A 27,558-nucleotide genomic window follows, 5' to 3' on the forward strand; every position below is an offset into this window, starting at 1 on the left:
AGGCAACGTCGATTTCATGGTTTCGTAGAAATTCGATAAATTCTAGCTGTTTATTCGCCACTGAAGCTAAGCAGTCTGAGCGAGAAGGCTACGGTGATGATAATAGAATCGCAGCATGACTGCGACTTGTTCGTTGCTTGTCTTGCATACGCGGGTCTGTTTGTCGAGTAAATCGAGTAATATCGCCATTTGTTCCATTGAATATAGTGTGTCCTCTGGGGTAACAGCAGCGTCCTGTGCATATGTCCGGAATCCAGGTGTGAAATGGCTGCGATCGGTCCTATCAATTTCTGTTCTTCGTTGTTGCGGAAGCGGGAGAGGTAATAAATTCGGGATGAGAAAAAAACTAACGTCTTGTCAGAACGAGTGACAAAGAACAAATAAAAATGAAATGGAAAAATATTCGACATAACCATTTTATGGATAAATATGCAGTACCCAAAATGGGCGGAAGGTTGAAAGATTCTTGAAAAATTATTTTTAAATCCAAATATGAACGTATTTAAAAAAACATGTTTTACGTGTCCACGTGGACATTATCTGTTTCTTGATACACCATAGTAAGATGCCCTTTCAGTATTTTTTCCAAAATTTGATCAAAGCTGCTGAGAATGGCACGCACAAAATTGAAAAGTACCTTATTCACCATAGATCCTATACACCAGTGGTGTTCAACCTTTTTGTCAGAGGGGTCACAAACACATGTCAGGCATGGTGTCGCGGGCCGCAAAACAAAAATAAATGTACTACGAAGTTATAACCGGTGAGAAAAAAACATTATAAAAATTCAAGAATGGAACTCTTTTAGTACAAACATTTGGTAGCACTGACAAGAGCCAATGAATGAATGCTTTAACTGAGTGAGGGACACGGACTTTCACCATTTTTTTTTAGATTTTTGTGTATGAGTTCCAAACATCATACACACCAGATGGGCCAACCAGAAGAGCCCACCGGGCCACATGTGGCCCGCGGGCCGCAGGTTGAGTATCGCTGCTATACACCATAGGAGTTCAAACAAATTATCAAAAGTTCTTATTTGGTACACTACAAAATATTTTCCATAGAGCTGTTGATTTGGTTTGGAGGCACTTTTTACTTCCCTACCCAGCCAGGCTGTGTTTGTGGAATTCCACTTCCAGGGTATCCAGGGCTTTTTCGTGAACCTCCGTTATTCTCGCCCAGGTGGGCAGATTCAGAATTGTCTTGAGAAATTGATTCTGAACGATTGTTATCTCAGTCTCAATTGCAGGGTAAATGGTCCGTTTATATACCACTATCTGATTCTTCAAGCAAAATTTACAATTTCTGCCAATCAACGAATACAACGTCCGGAGCAGAATATTACATTTCGTGAGGATTCTGTTAACGTGAGACCTAAAAATCAAATTACTGTCTAGAATGAGTTCTAAGTAGACCACTTAACTGGATCATTCGATAAGTGAATCACCGAACCGAATTCCGACGATATAAATCGGTACATGTCTAGGAGATCTCGAACACGGGGATAGAATAGACATTGATAACAATTTTCCAACTGGTTGTAGCACTCACTCTGTAAGAGCATCCAGCCCGTCCTGCAATTTGCGAGTCAGACCACCGATGACGCGACCATGAAACAAAAACGCAGTGTCGTCGGCAAATTGGGACAATATCCTATCACCGGGAAGCGGTGGAATGCCGGAGTATAAATGTTGTACAGAATGGGTCCAAGGATACTTCCTTGGGGTACACTTCCATCTCTATTGAAATACTCTGAGCACACATTATGTAGGGATACCCGGAATGTACTTTCAGACAGATATAATCTGATGATCTTGACAAGATACATTGGAAAATTGAATCGATGCAGCTGGTACCATAGGTCATCGTTCCACACATTATCGAAAGCCTTTTCAATGTCCAAGAGCACCATTGCTGTCGTATTGGACAACGACTCATTCCGCTGGTAACTAATATTGGTAACTCCAGTGAGAAACCAAATTGTTCCTCTGGAAAAACAACATAATCATCCGCAAAAGCAAGAATTCGACTCTGGATGCATTTCTCGAACAACTTTGAGAGCGCACAGAACAGGCTGATAAGCGGATAGCACCAGATGATAGAGAGGAATGAACAGCAGGTGTAGAAGCAGCTGGTGCAGTGTTTCTTCTAAATAATAGTTTAAGAAGCACGTCTGGATACAGCGGTTTTAAAACACAGTATTGATTACTTACCAAAATTGTTAATTGTGATTGGGACTCATCTAATGTCCTTTTATTATCTTTGGTATGACAATTATCATGGAATGGAATGGCTTTGTATTAAAAAGACTTTAAACTTTTCAGTTCATTCGTCTCTAGCCTTGAGAAAGGCCCTTTGATAACTCTACTCTATTCTACTCCAGCGCTACCACCTCCACCCTCATTGCCTTGAGAAAGGCACTCGATCCCTCGCCGTCCAGCTCGCCCAGCAACGATGTTGTCCAGTCGGTGTCCACACAAAGAATGGCAGTTATCATTGCTTAGAAATCAATTCAAATCATCATTCTTTGTGTGGACACCGACTGGACAACATCGTTGCTGGACGAGCTGGACGGCGAGGGATCGAGTGCCTTTCTCAAGGCAAGAGGGTGGAGGTGGTAGCGCTGGAGTAGAATAGAGTAGAGTTATCAAAGGGCCTTTCTCAAGGCTAGAGACGAATGAACTGCAAAAGTTTAAAGTCTCTATAATACAAGACCTTCCTTCCTTCAAATCATTCGGTGGCAGCAGTTGAACAGGTGTATGTGATATTCATTTTCTATCCAAACAGTAGGATTCAATATTTTGAAACAATTTATTTCTTAGTTTTCTTTTACTGTTTTGCTTTTCATTCAAATAGTCTAAACATAACAAAACAAAGAACTTCCAATCTTCCATCTAAACATAGCAAAACAAAGGAAAGGAACAAAATCAGAATAGTGACACTAACTAATTACCGTTTGGTTCGGAGAAGCCGACCCTACGAAAACGAACGAGTCCTCTTCTGAACACTTCGAATGACCGTCTTCTTCTAGTAACCAAAAATGGAACAGTTTTTTCTCTGATTCGTCTATAGCGAATAGCATTTCTAGTTTGCTTCTGGGTCGATTGTATTTCTCAATTAGGATTTATACGACACCTGTGAGTGATACTTCGTTTTTAATCAGGTTTATCTATATTTACAGTTTTACTTGCATTGATGATTTTGCGCATCAACAGAATTGTATCGGCTAGCGCTTACCGCGATCCCACTTCTTAAGATTTGTTACTTTTGCTTGTTTATATTTTGTTTTTGCGTATTCCGATTCCGATTGATGTGACTGCTCAGTGTTGTTTACTATCAGTCTTGTTTTAAATCATTCTCTTTGGATCGATAGCGAAAGATTAAAACACCTAGTGGAACTTTCTCGTCGTCAATGTCCTATGTCTTCTGTGTATCTGTGGATTGTGTATGGCTGCGCGACTCAGTCGGTTGGCATCATTTCAATGGCTGACAGGATTGTAATCTTTGAAGAACCCACACATTCACTTTCACCCCTTCTCCTTCCGCTCCTTCCCATTTTAACGTTACGAATACCTGTGTTCCGAACAGAGGAAAAAGAAAGACTAGCCCGCAACCAGACCAGTAGGTGAAAGCATCATTAGCGCGAACACAAAAACCATTGAATAGGAACAAAACAGAGAGAGACGTGTCGAATTTCATTTTTTGTTTGTGTGCTTTGTTTTAGTGTTTATTTTTGTTTCTCTTTTCCATCATAGCATTAATTAAGTATTATCCAATAATGATACAAAATATACATTTTCAAATCTCCCTCCAACATTTATACAGCTTCCGGCATTAATAAATAAATAAAGTGTGTTTTGTATTCTTCTCACCTCTCTTTATCTACTGCCTTCTTTTAATAGTTTACTCGAATGACTGTTTCCTCTTTAATAATACTTTCCTATGCTAGTTTCTTTTTTGTTTTTTGTTGTTTTTCTTTTTTTGTTGCTTGGGAAAAATATCTTACCACCTATTGGTTAAGGTTTAATGTGTGAAAGTATGTGTGTGTTTTTTCATCCTTTTTTCAATTAGGGAACGTGAGACTCTTTCGCTGTTGCTTTCGATCGTAATGTACACCTCATCAGGTTTTCCTTTTCACCAATCATATCATTCCGGCCTCCCTCTAGTACCATATAATTGTTTCATTTTTGTTTATTGATTTTTATTTCTTTGGCTGGAGAGTATTTGTTGTCCTAACTAGTATAAGTTGGTTAGGTTGTGCAGCCGTGCGACACTTGCATCGTTTGTGACATAATAAATAAAGGATGACAGTTGGATGACTATAAATTACAGCATTTGTAGTACCAGAAAAGCGAAAGCGACTTCAGAAGATGGCGTCACATTGTGTTTCCCTTTGATGTTAGCCTCTATTGATCGGATCCGAAAACTCTTGACCGCGTTCGGAAAGCATTTGAATTCTATAGGTACATTGTAGAAAATATTACCAAACATCGTATATGCTTCATACTTGAAGAACATCATCGACCTAGCTATGCCAGTGGAGTCGATTCGCAAGTGGAATCAAAAATCATTGAGCAACTTCACATTGTTATGAAAGTCGAACAAACTTCAATCCATGGTGTAATATGTTTCCGCCGTGCGTCTGTATAATTGCGATCCTCTGACGCATTGAACTCTATACTTCTCCACTTCTCCGGATTACTGATTATTTCAATACCCCTCTAGATAGGTTTCTGTAATGCTTCGATATCATCTTCTTCTTGAATGGCTCTAACGTTCCCTGTGGAGCTTTTACCGTCTCAACGTATTTACTAACTAGCGTCATTTGCTAATACTAAGTTGAGATTTCTTAAGCCAAATAACACGCCTTGAATGTATTCCGAGGGGCAAGCTCTTGAATACGCGTGACCACAGACGAAGGAAATTTTTCTTTCACGAAAAATCCCCCGGCCAGAACGGGAATCGAACCCGAACACCCGGCATGATAATGTGAGACGCTAACCACTCGGCCACGGGTGCATGGTTCGAAATCAGTGTTCCTTTTCAATTAGTGAAGATTTCGTTACTAAACAATTCTCGCGTAACTTTTGAAAAGGTCCAATGTAACATTTTCGTCAACTCGAGAAAAACGAAGTTGAAGACCCGAACATTAATCTACGAATTGTCTTGAAAGGTATCGATCTCTATCGCTACTTTCACCACTAGCAGTCAAGAATAACTCTGAAAAACCAATCGTAACTGTTGTTCCGTGATTTGAGCTTAAATTTGAAGCCTAGGAACGAAAAATGTTACATTGGACGTTTTGACTGCCGCGTTTGCACATTAGACATATTACGTTGCACGATGAGAATCTGAAACTAACTACTAAACAGCAATCGAAATATCAGCATTTCGTTCTAATGACAGATTATTGTTGTTATCACTCGTTGAATTGCACTGAAATCGCTAACAACGCCCGAAGGAAACAAAAACTCAAAACGACCAAAGTACGACTTCGTGTTGTTTTGACTGCTCTGTTACTTCGGACGTTCCGAGTGTCGGAGGAAAGTGGCGTCCGAAGTAACAGCCGAATGCTTAAAATCCGAATCTGCACATTGGATATTTTTTGTATCGGCGATAAAAAGATGAAGAAGATAGATACATGAACGATTGTTTTTGTAATGCATTCAATGATTGAAAACTAATAGCGTGCATCCATTAACTTGATTTGTTTACTTTTGTTACATAGGACCTTTTCAAAAGTTAAGCGAGAATTGATTTGGGACATCCACGTCGGAAAAACGACTTGATCAGGTACAAATTTGTTGAATTGACTAACTCTACCGACGTTTTCAAAATTCATAACCTGGCAAGAAATTCGCAGGTGCAAACGAAAAACCTGTTTGTTGTCCCTAGTCCGTAGTCCTCGAATATGTACAAGAAAAAGTGTCTGAATAAGATTATCCTACTGTACATTAATAATGGACCTGTGATGTTATGGTCAAATTTAACAAGCTGTCACTACCAGGGCTTGGAAATATTGAGTTTGTTAAGTAATATTGAAAATATATTTTTATCAGTGTAACGCGTTTATTTTACTTGTCGATGCTGCTGTCACTCATTCGACACCAAACAAAGGAAGGAAGGTCTTGTATTATAGAAACTTTAAACTTTTGCAGTTCATTCGTCTCTAAAGACCAAACAAATTTACAACTGTGTTCATTTATATTCATTCTGTGCTCTCTGAGCTTTCCTTAAAGTTCGAGTCATGAGAATTCATTCACATTTATTCATTGCTATTGAATTGTCAGGAATGTTGTGACTGTTCATTTTCAACATCCCGATAAGTGTCTGATTTTCTCATTGAGTCAATGCCTTGCTTATTCAGTTATTTTTGAAGTTCAAAAATTAAATGTTTGAAATTCGAGTCAAGATTATTTTGTTTTTGAAGCATTTCTGACAAGTGTAATTAGAGTTGCATATTCACAATGTAAAATGAAAGCATTTTGACTGAGACGGAAACCTTGCATGCTTCAACAATTTCTTGTCACTATTGTGAGCATTCTGTTCTTCGTTATCTTCCTCAACGAATTTCTCCGTTTGGTCAGTGTCCGAGAACGAGGCTGACAGTGAATGAACAGGTGTATTAATATCAATGAATGACAAAACTAGGGATATTTCCTTTTGCTCACATTCCGTGAACGCAGAGCAAAACGAAAAAGAGAATGCTTGCTGTGATTGTGAGGTTTGGCGTTGGTTCATTTTCGGTATCCCGAATGCAATGGTATAATTATCGAATGTGGTCGGAAATTCAGCTGAAAAGATTGATGTGAAACAGATATTTCCAAGCACTAGTCACTACAACCGAGAGGTACGGCAGTGGTGTTCATCCGTTGGCCTCTATCTAATAGCGGTGAATAATGAATGAACAACTTTTTCTACAGGCGGTCGCAGGTTAATACGAAACTGATCAATAGTGACGTTGGTTGTTCATCTGACGGCGTTATGCGTCAACGAATCTCTCCGCGAGGTCGTTGGATTCAGGATGAAACGAAGCAATGCGAATGTGCCGAATGTTTTGACTGAAACAAGAAGCTTTAAGTTGGTGGCTTGAAAAGAGAGTGTCGTTGTCGGATACGATTACTCCGTATTGTCAAATGATGCGACAGTTCTCCTATGATCAGTCCGGTACACTACAGGACACTTGGAGTAGGGATAGACTATTATCAGGAAATAGAAACCATCAACTGATTCTGCGTAACCGATGTGAATCCTGGACGAGGTCTTGGAAGGGATGGTCTACGATTCCAGTGTCGTCTTAGTTGAAGACTTGCCTGGAGTTTGTTGCTGTAGCATTCCTTAGTGCTTTGAAAGAAATTGGAACCTCCTCTGTTGCATCCAAAAGAATGCTTGCCAATTTTTTTTCTAGATTGAATGCTGCGATGAACTTCTCTGCAAGAAGATATTCATTGGACATCCTTAGATAGCTGAATGTTCCAACAAAAAGGAATGTGGCCCGTCAGACAAGAAATATTATGAAGTTGTGTATTCGTTGACAATCGATTCGGTTTTAAATGTTTGGGCTCTATTGTGTAAATCTTATCGAGAAGTCGATACAATCACTATCACTATCACACCGAGCAAAATTTCGTATTTTGTAAATCGAGATAATTTCTTACCGAGCTCGAGATTCATGTATTGAAAATTGCATATATTTAAGCGTTTCTGAAACGTTTCCCGAAGGAAAATATCAGGAACGCAAACAAAAACAAAATAATTCCCTGAAGATATGCAACAAGCAAAGCATAGAACTCGAAAAATTATTACGCTTGCATCGATACCATTCACTCGGTCGATGCTATCGATTTGCTCGGTATCTATAATAGTAAAATAGATCTAACGAGGAAAATTCTTATCGACTCGATTTTTTAAATAGGGCTCTTTGTATCCTAGGTACTTATGATCGCGTTAATTTTTCGATTTACGAGCAGCTCAAGTCAAGCAAAATAGAATACTCCAGAAGACATGCGTTATTGAAATGTCTCACAATTTATCATTTGGTGGACTGGAAAGATTTCTGTCACTTGATACGAACAGGGATGTCGGATGTAAATATATGTCTTTGTTTTGAGAATAGCAACAAACGTTGACCAAACATTTCTAAAATTGATCAATCTTTTCTCAGTATCAAAATACTAAAATGGAAAAATATTGTTCTATTGATATTTTTTCATCAATCATATGGTTTCATTACTCAGACGTTTAGTTATTATGTAGTTATCGGGGCCAATGTTTATTCACTTAATCAACGATTTATAACGGAGTTTTAAAAAGATTTAAAACTTTTCGTGCATGCATTTTCCTTGACATTATACAACTATATTATTTTATACAATAAAATAATATAGTTTTTTCACATTTATAGCAAAAAAAAACTAGATGTGGGCTGTATATGTGATATAACCGCAAGGTGGACGTAAGACTACCGGTGGTTCAGCCATCAATAAGTAACAAACATATAACTTTTAAACATTTTATTTTTCGATGCACTCGTCTGCTCGCCTCGTCTTCTGGAATAGGGCCCTATATACGGTTTATTTTCGGGTGTTTTTAAAAATTTGACTACTTCCTAGTCGAATTGCTGACTATTCTTTATTTATACAATAGATATCATTGGAGATTGGGACCGACACTAATACTGTGCAAACGCTCTTGATGCAGGCTGAATGAAAAGCGCAGCAGGAAAAATCTGGGCTTAACGTGTTAACAAGATGAACAAACTACCAATAAAGAAAAAATCATGCAAAGAAGGGCTGAAATCAATGTACACTGAAAAATAAATGTGCAAACAGTTTTGACGTAGGATTACGTCTTTTGGGAACATATTGTGGTACAAATTGAAAATCGAAAATCGAGCGCACCGTGAAAATTGTCCAATTTCAAATGCTTATTGCTCAGTCATTTTATGATGGATTGATGAGATTTTTGCGTCATTCAATTTCGGCAATCCATAACAATTTTTTACATTCACTAAAATAATATATGTCATGAAACTAACTATCGAACAATTGAAAAATCTCAACCCCTATCCTAACGGAAATACCCACTTCTGATAGGTCGAAATTGACGACACATGCGGCGGGTCCCTAACAGAGACATCAAAACCAAGCTGCCTGGGGGAAATCGGCATCGCAGATACATGAAAGTAGGGGGAGCTTTTATTCTCACCGACATGTATTCCCTAACAGAGATTTCAAATCCAAGGTGTCTGGGGGAAATCAGCATGTAAATACCCTCATGGTCGATAGTTTAACTAACGACGCGCACAAATGGATAGTGCTCATTGTAACTAGCGTGGGCATTGCTGATTGCATACGTGCTGGCGGATAAGTTGGAAGTGATGAACGAGTTTTTTTTTTTGTTATTTTCGTTCCAATAAGAATATATCGATAGGTAGATTGAAGAATGATGTTTCAATGAGCTGAATAGAACTTATGCTAGATGGAATATAAATAAAATTAAAATTTGGAACTTTTATGTTGGTTGCTTCGTGAAATTTCATATCAATGACCGATCATGTGTTTTGAAACTTTTAGCAGAACTGTAAATGTAAAATTGTATATGGTAGCTATTGTGTTAAAATGACTTGAAATATGAAACAATTTTTTTTTCTCCCAACGAAAGTTCATGCGACAAGCAAAATTGGAAAAATGAAGGAGTATTCGAAAAAGTGATTCCACATCGTATTGGGTGCTGTTAGCTCAATTGAAATTCGCCTTGAGGCATGTAGCATCGTGTTCCGTTGGGTTTAAAGCGAAAAGGAAATGGGTTGAATAAACACTCAGAAAAAAATTATAAATGAAATTACCTTTTCCATTTCAAATATATTTTCTCTATACTAAAGTAACACTTTTTTCTGGTGATAAAATTTGTGTTCGATGATGATTGATGAGCTTTTTTTCTTTATTTCATCCATACATTACACAGGAGCCATCTCGTCCAGGAATACAGAGGGCGGCTTTGGTACGTGATACGCACTATCTAATGACTAATCACCATCCTTCTATCATTATCACTCGGTTATGGACACTGGTGGAGTGAACAAACATTTCCTCACAACCAGACAAAACGGACCCAAATCATTATCGAAGAGATTTACAATTTATCCAAAATCAGCATGCAGCAGATAGCCTAACGGAATCCTACGTCAACTATGCGGTCGTGTCTTGGATACAACCCTCCTGTGACTTTTTTTACAACGACAAACAAACGAAACGAGCGCTCGTCTTTTGGAATAGAACACTATTATTATTATATCAATAAAAATACGGAGACTCCTCATCACAAATTGAGTAGACTGGTTCCCCTTTTTGATCCGTCATTTCATATTAAAATATTTTTTGGTTACAGAGGGACAGACTCGAGGGCAAAGTCACCATAATGATTGCCGCCAGGGCATGAAGAACTCGAGTTACTTCAAATTTATTTCGTTGGTGGTAGTTTTGAAACAGATATAAAACGTGCGAATTGCAAAAACTTCTCGAACGCAACACTTTGTTCAGTTATTCAAGACGGCAGTTTCTACGTATACCATTTGAATTATTAGGCAGTATGTTGATAATCATTTGATGCGATACAATCGGTTGGGCTAGGATTAGGATTTTCCTTCCTTCAATCCGATCTCGAATCAAACGTAAATCCGTGAAATCCGATCACACTCCAAAGAATAAAGGTGTTCATCTTATCACATCGCGATTCATCAATAAACCAAAGATTGAAGGCGTTCGAAGAAGGCGAAGTTCGTTTTCTAACTGAAAAAAAACGCTGTAGAAAATTACCTATTGGATATTTTTTCTTGAAAATTTGGATAGAAGTAGTTCAGAGTGTATTGTTTACGCTGTATTTTTATCGCTGAGTTTTACGAAAATTGTAAAAAAATTACGTCACCCGAAAAACAACGTCGCGAATTGATTTTGCGCAAACACCTGGAAAATCCTCAACTCTCTCATCGGGACATAGGAAAACAACTCGAAATTGTGCAGTCAACGGTGAGTCGTGTGATTAAACGTTACTACGAAATGCCGAGCATCGAACGGAAGGAGAAATGCGGCCAGAATGATGAAAGCGTTTAAGCGGAATCCCAATGCTTCGGTCGGGGGCGTGGCCAAAAAATTGAATCTGTTCAAGTCTTTCGTGCAGAGAGCTAAGGACCCGGAGGGACTGCATACATACAAAGTGCAGAAGACTCTAAATTGTGACGAACGGCAAAATACCGTGAGAAAGTCACGGGAACTGTACACCCAGATGCTGACGAAGCCTCATTGTCTCATCATGGATGATGAGACTTACGTCAAGGCGGACTTCCGGCAGCTTCCGAGGCCTCACCGCCCAGCACAAGTTTGATGTTCAGGAGGAAGTAAGGAAGCAGAAAGATTCAAAGTATGCCAAGAAATACATGATTTGGCAAGCGATCTGCTCATGTGGCAAACGGAGTGCGCCGTTCGTGACAACCGGGACTGTAAACGGGCAGATCTACCTCAGAGTAGCGTCTGCTTTCTCTGTTGAAGCAACACTAGGGCCCTACGATCTTCTGGCCGGAACTGGCTTCGTGCCACTTTTGGAAGGATGTCCTGGAGTGGTACGAAGCCAACGACGTCACTTTCGTACCCAAGGGCATGTGAACCCACCCCCACGAACCTGAACTAAGGCCCATCGAAAAATATAGGACTACTATGAAGCGGGCACTACGGAAGCATCCCAAGGAGGTCAAATCTGAGGATGACATGAAGAAAAAGTGGGTTTCCGTACAGAAGAAGGTACAGCCAGATTTTGTACAGAACCTTATGAGTAGAGTTAAGGGTAAGATGCGAGCACACGGTTATGGTATTAAAGTTGAATGAAATAAACATGCCAAAAGCTTACTAATGGGTTATATTTTATTGTCTGAAAGTTTGAACAGGATCGGTCAACTGAGTAATTTTCTACAGCATTTTTTCCGTGATGCAATTTGATGTGGGACACCCTTTAAGGTACAGATACTTTACCTGAATTCGTTTTTGATTTCATGTACCATTGAAATAGAAAACAAACGATCGTATACCTAGAGAGCAGTATTTGAGATCGCAAATTGTGACCTATTAGCGGCGAGGGAATTCGTCCTAACATCAATCCAACTATAGTCGAATTCATGCACATCAATTTCGAACATTCAAAGTTCTCAAGACGATGCTCTGTGTATGGTGGGATTATTCAGGCATGGTGAGCTACTAAAATCGGGTGAAATAGTGAATATGAACAACGAATGTAAAATTTAAACTTTGCATTGATGGAAAACAAGACCGGAATTGGGCCGAAGTCACGGTAAAGTGGTATTACAGCATAACAACGCACCGCTGCACACCGCTGAAGCCGTGAAGGACGCAATAAAAACTATTAACTAGGAAACGTTAACGCACTCGCCGTATACTCCAGACCATTATCACCTTTTTGTTCCAATGGGACATTCACTTGCAGAGCAGCATTTCGCCGAAAATAAATTTCGAAAAAAGGGCCGGTGAACGGTTTCCATCGGAACAAAAAAATACTGGAAAAAACCCACAATTTGCCTAAGAGATGGGCAAAATTTGTTGTATCAAACGATGATTAGTCGAATAAAAATATTTCAAGTATCTCCTAAAAATTATGTGATCTTTCCAATGAAAAAACGGACAATTTCAAATTGCATATCTGGTTAACAATGATATCAACCGATAGTTGTGTCGATTTTTTTCCGTTGTTATAGCTAAACACCACATAATGGAGAATTAGAATTCGAAATTATAGTTAGGCTTTGCGTATCTAGGTTCTTTACGTATCCTAGAACAAATCATTCCGCATCATTTCAGTCAAAACAGATATCTATCCAAATCTTGAAATCGTAAAAAGTGTTCCGGAGTTAGCTATATTTAAATATTCAAACTTTAATTGCATTCTAGTACTACAATTACTATGTGTCAAACGGGCGCGCGGTTCAATGAGGGTATGTTCCGAACATGAATGGAATTGCTCAATACCCACACTACACTCCTCCACTGAAAGGCAACAAAAGGATGTGAAATTCAACCAAAACAATATTGAAGAACTCAAACGATACGTACTTTGTTTATATCTTTAAACTGCTACAGCCGTTTTTATTCTTTTTCTACAGTTTTCAGATATTTATCACAGCTTACTGCGATTCGAAAACTGCATCTGTTTTTTCTCTCTTTCTCATTTGCTAGTCTAGTAGTTGTTTTTGCTGACTTAAATACACTAACTTGATACGCTGTAAAAATATACACTATACAAAAGAAACTACTTATATCACAATTAGATTAAACGAAAAAGAAAAAAAGAGAAAAAAAATTCAACAGAGTCATCGTTGCTCATACACGTACACATATGTGTGTGTGTACGGTTCTTCTTTTTCAACTTTCTCTCTTCTAAATCAGTACCTCTAGATACATACGCAATTGATAAACGCAACCACAAAAGCAATAATTATACACGCGCATCATTCAATTCGCTCGTCCAAACCCTGTGTTTTGTTCATCTCTTTCAGTTTGTTCTATCATTAAAAAACACATTACACTTTATAAAAGAAAAACAGAAACGATATCTAGTTAGTGATTTTACTTGCATTCAATTACTTTAGTTTTTAATTTAAAAAAAAAACAACATGCTGCCCTACAAGGTTTCCATTTTTTTTCCTTTATCTTCTTTTCCACACTTCACAAATTGAAAGTTGTCGCTTTTCATCATTTTACTTGCTTATTTGTTTGTTTGTTTGTTTGTTTGAGAGTTCCTATCCATGATTTGTAAGAAATGACTGATTTGTTCCGAATGGCTTGCCACTTTATGCGCGAAGCAGTGCGGAAGGGGAAGCATTCTTCAAATGTTTTTTTCTCTCTCTCTCACTTATACGCGGTTTCGAATATGGTTGTTCCGAAGAATGAGAATGGTCTGTAGTAAATTACTAACACAGTTTTTTTTGCTGAACAAAGTGTCAGTGGTGTGTTGTGTCGCAGGAGACACCATAAATGCACATCTTTTCTCGGCCGAACGAGTGTCCCGGGGATGCCGATTTTCAAGTTGTGAAGAACATCATTATACACTACAGGAATCACAACCCTTGTTCTTATTCCGCCGAGCGGTAGGTAATGAATGAATGCATTGCTCTGAATTCACCCCCGGGGGGAAGTAGTTTAACGTAACACGCGGCTCTGATTGTTATACGTATAGAAACAAATATGTATAATGATCTGAAAGTATTTCTGCGCGCGACGGACTAGTAAGTAAGTGGTTCCGAGAAGGACCGTTTGGATGATGATCCGTGATACAGACGAAAATAGAATGACTTTCCGGTTCCTGCTACGGCTATGTATGGAGTGTGAGTATGTATGTGTGTGTGTCTAGGTTGTTATGTGAGGTTCCTGTTTGACAGAGAAATGCTATTGTATGAACTAAGGATGTTGCTCCTTAACCGAAAGAACTCAGAGTCCAACTTTGCTCTGGGAACGGAATGTCAAAATCGGGCACGGTTTGTCCTGTTCTATATATTATTTTTGCAAATCTCATCTACAACACGCGGAAGATAAAGGGGGTGAGAGAAGCTGCCGAAACAAGATCAGTGCACGAGGAATACATCCAATGTTGGTGGGTGGTAAGTGGCTAACGAGGATTGTCAAGACTTCTTGCTTTCCTACATGCTTGGAACAAACCACTGTTAGCGATCGGAATCGTGCACTGAACTTTGGGAGGGAACTTGTTTTTTTTTTGGAGATTTCTAATAGGAAAAAGTAGCATTAGGTGCGTCACGAAGGAGAAATTGTTGGTAACACAGTTGTTGTTCTGTTGTAGTTGTACTGTTTAGTTGGTTCAAGTATCAATAGTAAAAGTAGGAGTAGTATTGGAAGTTGGATGCGTTGATATGATGATCTACTATTAGAGCTACCAAGGACGGACAGTCTGTTGCTGATATTTATATAGAGTGGTGATGGTTGTGGTCGTTGTTAGGGTCCCTTTGCAGAGATCAAAAGTCGGTCTCAGAGCTTGCGGAAAAAGTGTAACAGGATCGTAAGGTCATCAGGATCGAAATCAATGTCATCATCAAAGTCACTACTCGTTACATACGCACGAAGATAAATGGAGATGATCCGATCGGGGACGAATCAACAACACACACACGCGTGCGGCATTAGGATTTCCAAATTTTTGTTCGCATTTTTGTTCAACACAGCAACGGGGGCACGGTTGTGTTTTGGGCGTTGGGAAAGAATCGTACGGTACGCGACAGAATAGCGTAATTACGGGGATCGTGGCCACGAACGGAGAGTTTTTACCATGTTTTGTTTGTGTCGTTCGATTTGTGTATGTGGGGATGGTTACACCGCGCGGTAAATTATAATAAATAATTTAATATTTAATTAATTATTAATCTGGATTAGTATAATAATTGTTAGCAATAAATTACAATGGAAGTGTCGGCGTGTTGGCGGTCGGTGTCGATGCCAGTACAGAGGTGGATGGATATCTGATCGTATGCTGTGACGACGCCTGGATGTAATCCTGACTCGGATTCAGCACGCTGTCACGCGAGTTGGAGTGTGACGTGGCTCGTAGCAGCTTTACGGCCTCACGTTCCGGACTACATTGCACTGCGTCTAGTCATTTCTGGCGGGATGATTTCTTCTTCTTTCGTTTAAAGAAACAACAACATCTGGAAGTGAGAGAATAGTTGAAAATATAAATCGTCAGATTCATGTTATATAAATATCAAAAGGAAATCAAAAAAGTTGGACAATGGATTATCTGAAGCTCTTACGCAGTTTTGTTGTTTTTTTGTTAATTGTTTCCATTCGTTGAGGTAATCTTCGAAATGTCACCTTCTATCTATGGTGGAAATATGCTACATACAGTTATGTTAGGCGTCGTGCACAAATTACGTAACGCTAAAAATCCGGATTTTGGACCCCCTCCCCCTCCCCTACGTAACGCAATTTCCTATCTCTAATACAAAGAAAGTAACGCAACCTCGAGCTCCTTCCCCCACCCCCCTTATCGCGTTACGTAATTTGTGCACGACGCCTTATTGGAGATAATGCTGTCAATGATTTTCAGTTTTTGATGTAGGACTACGTCTTACATTAAGGGTGTCAAATCAGAAAACAGGTTACGTTTTTATGACATAAATTTAACGTTAATAACTAGCTTTCCCGCGAACGAATTTTAATGATTCGGAAATTTTCTAAGATTTGTTTGCTATGCTATACATTACAATCCCATAGTCTATATATGGTTTAAATTGATGAAAATTGGAAGCATTCCCATTTCCCCATACATTTGTTCTGCCCATTCCTGTGCTTTCCCGAACAGAGCTGTCAATAATGGGCAATTTATGCAGTCGCTAGAATAGCAAACGGCGAAGGAGGATAGTGAAAAGAGAATATTTGCGAAGTAAACTCCATCCTTGCATAGTAAGAAAGCTGTCACTAGCGTATAAGTATTGCATCTCCTCTGAGGAAAATTCTTAGAATCTTTCTGTGCCCGAATAAACAAAGATCGCTTATTCTGCTCGTTTTGTCTTTCATGTTTCCCCTCGAGCTGTGAACGCTAGCGATTATTTCACTCGAAGTGCACCTGGCATTGCAATTAACACAACCATCCGAGTCGTGGCAAATCAGGCGAAGAAAGAGAAGAGTGCAAATGATATTAGAATCGCTTCTAGCCATCAGTGTTTGGCTTTGAGTGTGTTTTCATTGCGCGAAACTTAGAACTTGTTCATTTCTTGTACATGTGAATAGCATACCTTCGATACTTTTAGTTGCCATTCGTATTCGCTCTCGTGCACATCGGCTCTGTTCTGATGCAACAAGTGCCTAGCTTTGTTGATTTTCGCGATGTTTCATTCTTATCGCTGCAATTGTGTGCATCTGATGCTTGTTGAATAGCGATGCACGGAAGATGCCTCTTGTTAAATACTCAGTGCAATGCGTGCATTGATACACGTAGAGATATATTGATATATTCGTAAAGAAAAAAAATGGGACATATGACCAATTAGTGTATTGTTCTCGCAAAGGCAAGAATGAATCATTGCCCTTCGAAATGATTCAACAAAACCGCGCAAGCCATTACAGCTTTACAGGGTCCCCGGAACTTTCTAACAAAGAGTTATTTATGAAATTTCGACGTATTCACAAATAATATCCGAAATGATAAACCAACAAATTAAAAAAAAGATTGCGTAAAAAAAAGATAGCGTCCTAAGCGGTCGTGTCTCGAATACAACCCCTCAAATTTTTTTTGTTGGTTCACAGATGTGCTTTGAGCCTCACTTGCCATACTTTGAGCATTCTTGACATGTGTGAAACCGAACCGTACACCAGCAGAAAACCAAACTATAAACGCATATTTCATTGTACAGATTGCTTGCAAAGCAGTGTAACTTCTAGCAACAGCAGTTGTCCTAATTCGCAAGGAAAACCGATCTATAGCTACCAGTAACCAACGATATTGCAGGAAAAACTACGGGTTTTCGTAAGCGAACAACACTCAACTTTTAACCTCCGTTTTACGTAAGGGTGGGTTTAGATTAGATATATATTCATGTGAAGAAATATGATGAGATTTATAGAAATCGCATCAACCGTTTACACTAGCGTGAACTTATATAATGAATATATTCATATTTACGGTGAAATTATTCACCTGAAGTAGAACTGCGTCCAACTTTAGTGATTTCTCACCAGTGAGAAATTCACAAGCGTTAACATATGTTGAATTTATTCAAGTTATATATACGTCGAATAAGTGTATCATATTTATTCTCACCCGTTTACATCTATTTTCACGTGAATAAATCCATCTATAGCTATAGATCTCCCTCATGTAAACCCGCCATAGGGATAGTCCCATTCAATATCTATTCATTAGGTCCTAATTAGGTGACATGTTTTTTTTACGCGGATTTTCTAATTAACGCGGTTTTCTTACGAGGTACGTATCCCCCGCGTAAAAAAAACCTGGGTGTAGTGTTAAATTGCTTGTGCCAATCGCCCAATCATGACGTGGGATTTTCGAATAGGTAATGCATGACATTTTTCAATTGTTTAATAGTTAGTTTGTGTGAAACCGAACCGTACATCAGCAGAAAACCAAACTATAAACGCATATTTCATTGTACAGATTGCTTGCAAAGCAGTGTAACTTCTAGCAACAGCAGTTGACCTAATTCGCAAGGAAAACCGATCTATAGCTACCAGTAACCAACGATATTGCAGGAAAAACTACGGGTTTTCGTAAGCGAACAACACTCAACTTTTAACCTCCGTTTTACGTAAGGGTGGGTTTAGATTAGATATATATTCATGTGAAGAAATATGATGAGATTTATAGAAATCGCATCAACCGTTTACACTAGCGTGAACTTATATAATGAATATATTCATATTTACGGTGAAATTATTCACCTGAAGTAGAACTGCGTCCAACTTTAGTGATTTCTCACCAGTGAGAAATTCACAAGCGTTAACATATGTTGAATTTATTCAAGTTATATATACGTCGAATAAGTGTATCATATTTATTCTCACCCGTTTACATCTATTTTCACGTGAATAAATCCATCTATAGCTATAGATCTCCCTCATGTAAACCCGCCATAGGGATAGTCCCATTCAATATCTATTCATTAGGTCCTAATTAGGTGACATGTTTTTTTTACGCGGATTTTCTAATTAACGCGGTTTTCTTACGAGGTACGTATCCCCCGCGTAAAAAAAACCTGGGTGTAGTGTTAAATTGCTTGTGCCAATCGCCCAATCATGACGTGGGATTTTCGAATAGGTAATGCATGACATTTTTCAATTGTTTAATAGTTAGTTTCAGAAAATACATAATTTTCTTCAGGTGTGCAGAAACATTTCCAATCGATACAAGTACCTCTGCGATCTACCAAGAAATGGTATAAGCGTATTCAGACTATAAAACTTATAAGCGTATTCAGACTATAACTTTTCTGAACCAGAACTACTTGAAAGCAATAACTTGTTGAAAAATTCATTTGTTTTGATTTAACGTATAAAGCTAAATTACTCCCAAATCTCCTCACTAATTCTGGATTCAATTTTTGAATAGATTGGCGACATTTTTCAGAAAAGTAAATTTAACAATTTTTGTTTGGAAACTATGGGAACATGATTCTCGATTCACAATTAATCGTGAGCTATACTTCCTAACAAAATGGTGATCTCTTGGTAAGTATGAATTGACCAATGCATCGAAAAACTGAAAATATATTAGATAAATGATTTACTTTTAACGTACGACTATATCTTTCGGAAACGGGTACAAATTGAAAAACGAAAATTGTCCAACTTCAACTTATTGCTGCGTCATTTGTTTGATTTTCTACTGATGCGCGACGTATATGTCACATGTTCCTGAAAAGCGAGAATCCAGCTTCAGTTGTTGTTTTTGTTTTGTTGTGTTTAATTTTAGATTCCTCACAATATGATATCGTATACATTTGTACAGCTCAGTAGGTATTCCCAAACATAGTCTAGACAATCGGCCACGATGACGATACTTATTAGAAATCGTAGTGGAGACGAATGAATCGTAAAATTTGATGTCTCTGTAAGCAGTCCTCGCATTTCAAAACATGCATCTCTTGATTCTATCAATCAACTGATTGAAATTCGTGGCTATCCAGTTATTTTTGTATACCAAGGAGCTCAAAATCCCGAAGAAATCTTCGATTGGGCGATACTGAGGCAGATTTGTCGGGTTGAGATTTTTGGGTAGAAATGGGATCGAATGGGGTTTCAGGAACGGTTGTGTTTTTTTTGCGTAATGCGATGACGCTTCATTCGGCCAAAATAAGTATTGTCCATTTACATATTTTTGTTGATGCGGAATCAAGGCTGAAATTTTTATAAAACATTTGTTCTGGTTCACACCTTGATTGATAGTCAGAGGGCTTGAACTATGGCTTAGATTTTTTTTAAACTTATATTTCAATTCTCGGAGATGCAGTAGAACTATCGATGGAATAGTATCGATCGTTTTCGGGGATATGCGTCTTCGAAAGAGAGAACATTCGTTGACCAGAACAAAACATTTTCCAGAATAATTTTTTATCAACCAGCGGCATTGGGATTTCAACGTCGAAATCTGTTCCTCAGTGTATTCCGGGGCACTTTTTTCAGACTCTTTCCAATGTTTTGCAGTAGTACTGGAGGGAACAGTTGAACTTTTTTCCGGCATCCTGTTGGCTCAGTGAATCCTTGTTATTGAAGGCACGAGCTTCATATTCATGAGAAATTTTGGTATTTGGAATGGTCCCAGGTACTTATTTAAAAGTATGCTAAGTTTCAAAACATTCGGATTGTTAAGAGGTTACATCTTATTTTGACTGGACTAGTTCATTGGTTTCATTCGAGAAATCACATTTCATACCAGATCGCCAAACTAGGATTTCCGGCAAAACTCCGAATCTCTGAAAATAAATCTATTTCCATCTAATTGAAAAACATCTTATACTCACTTTGTTTCGTCGACCAGCTCCACTTCCGGCTGCTGCGTGATGGGTGTGTTCGAATGTCCGGCGGTAGGATCATCGGCATTCAATTCTCCGTTGGTTGAACTTACGACCTGTGTGTGTTGGTTGTTTGTTACGGGCGTGCGTGTGATTCGACGACAGCGGTTATGTTTTTTTCGGGTTGCAAATTCGAAATGAAAAATCAAGTCAAAACACAGTTTCCATTCGGATCGCAAAAAGGATTGCGATAGCGAAACGGATACAGGTAGGAGAAAATAGTAAAATCATCGACGGGGGTATGAGGTAAATGAGAAAAAGGGAAAAAAAGAAAAAAACAGATTTCCATTAGTTTTGATAGTTCGAATCGTGTGCGTGAGGGTGTAGTATGTGGTGGATGGAGAGGCAAAATTCAATATCGCTACGATTACGGTTATTAGCGCCAGAGTCTACCAGTGATGGTGTGTGGGGTACGCAGTGTGGGTGCTGGTGTTTAAGTTATTTAGTGGACGGTGGGTAGTAAATGAAATGAAAAACACAATCTTGATGGAGTGAGGGTGGTCAGTGTTTCAAAGAACGAGTAACAGAGTGCTTTGCTCGCATATGTATCATTTCGGGCGGGTAGTAGTGGTTGGGTTTCTTATATTTTTAGCATTCAATTCTTTCAGCACACAGAGCGGAAGGTGCAGGGTGCCCGATACAAAAAGTAATTTACACTACTCGACATCCAAAACAGGTGGGATATATTTTATGTGACTAATATATACATACAGAAGCTGCGATTAGTTATGAAAGGAAAGAGAACAAACGAACTTATTTTTCACAATCACAAAATGTGCTTAATCTAATTTTTCGCAATAACTGAAGCATATACTTGTGAAAAATGTTTCGACTGTTGAACCAAATTGTTTAGTATCAATGAGCCTCGCAGTTACTCAAAAAAAACTCAACATTTGGTTAAACATGAAACGAATAAAAAAGCTCGATATATAAAAAACCAAATTGCCTACAGTTTTATATCAAAGCTCTATCTTATGAAGCATTGCGATGGAAAGTTAATAATTGATGCTTTTTTGAGTGAAGCGATGAAAGTTAATTGCATGCACATTTCCTCCCATTTTGGGAAAGCACATCGTCACCCACGTAGATCATTAACTCATAAAACGAAATAAATGACTGGTTAGTAACTATGCCCGTATTCGTAAAGACGGTTAATCAAAACCCACGCTGAAGGTTAACACCACTTGTGGTCCGTTATCGCCAAATATGCAAAATATGACCAGTGGAACAAAAAACAACTCGACAAAAGATCACCATTCGTATAATGATGGAAAACTAGTCGTCGTCACCCAGCGGGTTCATTCTATTTGTGTAAATGTTATTATTCTCATTTCTACGTCTGCCATAACAAGTGGAAAAAAGTAAAAGGGGACCTTCCATTAGCCTTACCCCCATGCGGTGACGTGTTTTGACATGTGGAATCATGCAGATGGCGCTAACACTTGTCAAGAAATAAAAATGGAAATCACGGGGTTGATATATTCATTTGGCTTTCCTTACTCTTCATGTGATTAAGTTGATTGAACCGAAAAGAGCCCCTTCATGATCCTATTTTCAAATTACTATTTTCTGATTACTTATGTTTCAACTATGTTAGCCGACAAGTGTGTGTGCGCGTGTTCATCAGCGTGTCATAATCTCTCATTCTATCTGTACAGAGGTTAGTACTTCTATGTTATAAAAAAAACAAATAGCTCTAATTTGCCCTTAAAACTCTGCTTGCTCAAATATATGGACTGCTTGCTACTCTAGGTGTGGGTGTTTATTTTGTGCGAGGAGGTGAGACAGGAAAGAAAACACCACTCATCAAATACCTTGAGCACAGTATGTAGATCATATCAAGGCAAAATAGTAGAACATAAACGACCAAAAAAAGGATAGTCAGCTACGGGTCAGCACAGTAAGTAGTAGTTTTCGTGGTGTGTGAGTTGGGAAGAAGGAGCGTACATGATAATAACAGATATCAAGAAATTTTTCTACTGCGGTTTCACATGTTTGTTCGTTTTGCTTAGGCTCAACAATGATAGCACAACTAATGGAACCAAAAACTTTACTGTATGTTTTCTTTGGGGAGATTGATTCTAATCGTACTCCTTCTCAATGTCGAGGTAGTGCTGGGGAGAATGTAATAGGTGGAAGCGTGTGCAGAACATATAGGAAGACATGAGAAACAGCCGCACCATAGCGGGTGCTCTCCCGTCCCAGGAGGTAGACTAGGAACTGTGGCTGGATTGACTATTGTCGGCTCTGATATGACAGGAAGTAAGTGTGAGGTCTGGCCACACAGTATAATTTAGAGTGTCTTCTTGTGTGCTCAAAAATGATAGGAATTAATATTCGGAAACCGGAATGATGGATTGGGTCTCGAGTAGCAACTTTGCATGGTGTCAGATGTTTTTTTTTTCTTCCATGTGTTAAGCAAAGAATGGCGACGGTCAGTTATCGTTTATGCAAAACTCGGTGTGTGGAAGGAGTAACCTACGCACATATACTGTTAGAAAACGGGCTGACTAGTTACGACTTTTCAAGCTACTCAAACTGGTTTTTCCCTAGTTATTGACTACACATTCTCTACTGGATATGATTAGATGATTACTACCAAAAAATTTTCACTTGGGGTACATATTACCTGAGACTAGATGAGCCCCTTAACCTACGATTTAATTTCAAATAAAGCAGTATCAAACGATTCGATCGATCACGCATTGAGCTACGATACGCAAATGCACCATGCGTCAAGCAAGATATTGGAGTTTCTAGTCCAATTGACCCGGCCACGAAAGTGGATCGATGTGATAGATTAACGCTGATATTTTGTTCCAATTTGAAGAAAATGTAATTACGTGTGATCCAAAGGTAACATTGACAATGTTTTTTGCATCGAATTCTAACAGTGACCTAACGTAAATCCACATCGCTACCCAAAGAGCAGTAAATTGCCAACAATTGATGCAATTGAGCTGAGCATTGAAATGAAAATGCCCTTTTTATTAACTTTTTATTAAAATGCCCTTTTTATTAACGATTTTCCTCAAAGAGGAATTATGATCATGGTTTGACCACCTCTGATCATGGTTTGTCCAAAAAATGATAATGAAATGAAATGATTAATCACTATTTTTGAATTGAAACATTCGAATTCTCAAGTAGATGTTGCATTTATCATTGCTTGAGTTTACTGTCATCACATTGATTCATTCATAATTTAGGCTTTCTTCAGAATATTGCATTTTCTTGGACATTTTAAAAGTGTTCACCTCAACACATTCAACATAGACAAAATTTATTTCTGCTATACTTTAACGGAAAAATGTAGAAAGCGTTATAGATTTGGGGATGTGGTGCTGCACTGATTCGCTGACTTCCCATGTAATGTTGCCCTTCAATCTCGTAGATGATGGTGACACCATCCACATTCATCCTGCCACCCATCCACTTCGCACGGTCGATTTTTTTTTTTGATTTATTGTTTTTCGTCTTCACTATAGGCACTATACCTGATCAGTGTAGCGGTGCTAACGCTGTTGTAGGTTCTTAGATATCTGACAGTGACTATAACAGGTAACCTGAGGAACGCTTCTAAACGTTCTATATGGATGCTCAGATAAATTGTCTTCCAGCAGGTTAAAAACGTATTACGTATTACCACTTGCGTGTCGAGGTTTATAACCTTGCAGCAAAATGGATAATCTGGGAGGTCCGCGGAGTCGTTCTAGGATAATTGGCATGGAGTATATCTGAGTGGGTCTACTCGAAACCTATAACTCCAGATGCTATAGATGTTATAGAAGTTTATGTCGATCTTTCAGAGTTGACACGAACAAATACTTTGCGATTGGTTAACAATGAATGCAGTCATCTAATTATATCGCTGGGAAGTCCCATTTTGGTATAATTTCTGAAGATGAGATGAGCGAGAAAGCGATCCTGCTCAGGACTTCGTGTACCAATTTCACAAATACTTTGTCTAGAACGCATAGGATAATAATTTTCCACATTATAGATGTTAACAGACTTGTGGATTAGTACTATAATAGAATTCTTCCAGTCAATCGGAAAAGCTCTAAAACAGAGCGATTGATGATGCAAGCGACTGGTAGGACTAAATAAATTGATATGTCTACATTTCCGAGTGCCCCTTGTACTTCTTCATCTGTTTATTCAATTGTGTTCAGACGTTTTTTATTTATTTATAAAGATGCTATATCCCATGAAGTGATTTTATCTTATTCACAACATTGTTCCGTCAATATACCTGGTCCATAGCTGTAGTTCTCCAACTTCTCTCATGACTGCACCGATTCTTGTTAAGTACTTCTTAACCTGATCCGACGACCTCGCTTGTTGGGCTCCTCTTCTTCTTGTTCCCACTGGATTCGATGCGAACACTATCTTAGCAGGGATGCTGTCCGGCAATCTTGTAACATGCCCTGCCCATCGCACTCGTCTAGCCTTGGCAACTTTCTAGAAGTTGGGGCGCCATAGAGTTGAACCAGATCGTGGTTTATCTTCCTTGTCCATACTCCGTTTGTACACCGCAGTATATTGTTCTGAACACTCAGCTTGTGAGTTCCCTTCGAGCATCGTCCATCCTTTTTGATCATAGGGAACAACCAGTCGAATTAGGGATTTGTACATGGTACATTTCGTACGGGGTTTGTCTAATCTTAAGGATTTGAGGCACGACTTCCGTTGACAATGGGTCTTCGAATTACACGGCTGTTGTCAGTTGTTATCAAATAGCCAAGGTAGACAAGTTCCTCGACCATCTCGAGCTCCTCGTCGTCGATCTACTACCAAGAAGGATTCCGTTACGATCAGCCCCTCCTGCTAGCATGTATTTAGTCTTAGACGTGTTAATCCCAAGCCCAATTAGCCCCGTTTCGTGTTTCGGTCTGGTATACAAGTCTGCTACCGTCGCATGTGTTCTTCCGACTATGTCCACGTCATCGGCGAAGCAGATAAACTGACTAGACTTGTTGAAAATCGTGCCCCGCGTGTTGAGGCCCGTTCCCCGCATAACACCTTCCAGCGCCACACTGAGCAACTGTGGCCAGATGTATTTCATATGATAGTACGTAATGAAAACACCCACGGTGTATCGAGACCTCGAATAATTAGTAAAATTTGAAAAGATGTTCGTCTATATTGTTTCCCATTTTGGAGCAATTAATGCAAGTGCGTTATCTAACGAGTCATAGTCATAGCGCTGGAAATATATTTCGGAATCAATTTGTCTAAACGACATAGTTCGGCACAATTCCGATCTCGAAGCTTTCTCTAATATTCGTAAACTGAATGTGCTGTGACAAGTGCCCATTACGCGCCTTCGAACAGTCTAACTCAGTAGCTGAACCGTGATTCGAGACACTACAAGCATCAAGTTCACAATATCCTCATGTCTACGATAACTGGTCCACTGCATTCTCTAGTCAACCGGAAGCTCAGTGACTAAGTCCTTCTGCAAAGTCGGATTTGTTCCAGAATGTCTGCAGCTATGAACTTGATCAACGTCTTCCCAAATTCTATGAACGTTTCCAGTTGATCAGGTGGCAACGAAGGGGTTGACTTAGAGATTCGATTAGCAGTTACGCACCGCCATAGCGCCTTCTCAGCGATTCGTTTACCTATGAGATGTTTTCATCGTCACTATTACCTCAAGCTTCTATAGTGTACTTGTAATGTACTGATAAATACTTCGCGAGAAGGAACATGCTTCACTGCTAACTGTTGTGCGGTGTGGGTTCTCGAAGCAGTATCCCTCCTGAAGCTGGTTGCGTTTGTACTGGATTCTATTTTCTCACATTGTTGGTGTATCAGATGATTGGTGACGAGTCTTCAATGATTGATTTATTGTTCCTATAGCGTACCTAGCCATTGCCTTTGGTTGCCATTGGAAGCTCCACTTAGTGCGGAACCATTTGTTGTATTTCTTTTGCTAGAACTTCTGTGGGAGTCTCAATTCTAGTCACGATCATGTATTATAGTAAGAATATTTGGTCGCTGAAGAGAAGTTTTGCGCGTTGTTATTGCAATAGCGGATTGGCGGGAAACTTTCCCTTCAAGTTTAAAAGGAAATTCTTTATCGACGGTGGATTTCCTGTCTCAGTTATCACTGGTTTTACAAATAGTACCTTTGCAATAATCTGGATTTACCCGGAGAAGATGCATGATTCTACTAGGTTTTGTAATTCGGTATTTTTTTTAGAAAATGGGCTATGACTCCAACTGGTATTCTCGGAGCTCATTTGGAAGTTTTGCCATGTGTACCGATTCGCAGTAATAATCCTTTTTACTATGCTCACTCGGATGAGCTCTGGGTGCCAATTGTCATTATTCATCGTGTTCGAACACGACGAAGTTCTCCTTCCTCTTCGAGCTAGGATTTATCCAGCAACGGGTTACGGTTGTCACATTTCTTGAACTAAACAATTTCTTCTTGTGAAAAATTCCTTCGGGGAACAATATTAACTCGGTAAAATATCATTTGTAGATAGATTTTCAATAAATGATAAGTTTTTAAGTTCACATTTTATCAGCTTTCTTCTGAATATTTTTATGTAGGCAATTCAAATTACTATTTAATCTTTGTACAAAAAAGAGGGACATAAATTTCTCAGCCTTTTTTCGAATAAAGATGTTCCAGCTTAAGTTCCAAAAGTTTTTTTTTACTTTTTTGCTCTTAAATATACAAACACTACAGGGTTTTTCAGATCAACCACTCACACAACAAATTTTAATAACTTCTACAAAAGTGAATCGATTTTTATTTTTAAGAAACGAAAATAAAGCTTGTTATAGGACATTTTTGATGGTACCACCCATTTTTTCGATAACTCGGTTTAAGCGGTGAACAAAATTCTTCATGCACAACTCTATCATTACGACTTCGATGCTGTTGAAAATCCGAGTTATTTCTTCTTTAAGTTCCTCCAAATTTTGCGGCTTATTAACATAGC

The 27,558-nt window shown here is 38.8% G+C and overlaps 1 protein-coding gene across 4 annotated transcripts in view; it reads right to left on the reverse strand.

Moving 5' to 3' along the window:
• Window positions 1–2,795: 2,795 nt before the first annotated feature.
• LOC129776053 (casein kinase I) overlaps window positions 2,796–27,558 on the reverse strand; it is a 102,066-nt gene continuing 77,303 nt past the window's right edge. For 3 of the 4 annotated variants that reach the window (XM_055781434.1, XM_055781433.1, XM_055781431.1), the window contains 2 exons: window positions 20,549–20,655; window positions 2,796–15,718 (listed from right to left, as the gene is read on the reverse strand). In XM_055781434.1, the coding sequence (XP_055637409.1) occupies window positions 15,667–15,718; window positions 20,549–20,655 (159 nt within the window). In that variant the 3' untranslated portion in view covers window positions 2,796–15,666. Of the gene's footprint in view, window positions 15,719–20,544; window positions 20,656–27,558 lie in introns of those variants that run through there. The other variant, XM_055781435.1, reaches the window with a different exon arrangement.

This window comes from Toxorhynchites rutilus, chromosome 3 (assembly GCF_029784135.1).
Source record: "Toxorhynchites rutilus septentrionalis strain SRP chromosome 3, ASM2978413v1, whole genome shotgun sequence".
NCBI classification, from domain to species: domain Eukaryota; kingdom Metazoa; phylum Arthropoda; class Insecta; order Diptera; family Culicidae; genus Toxorhynchites; species Toxorhynchites rutilus.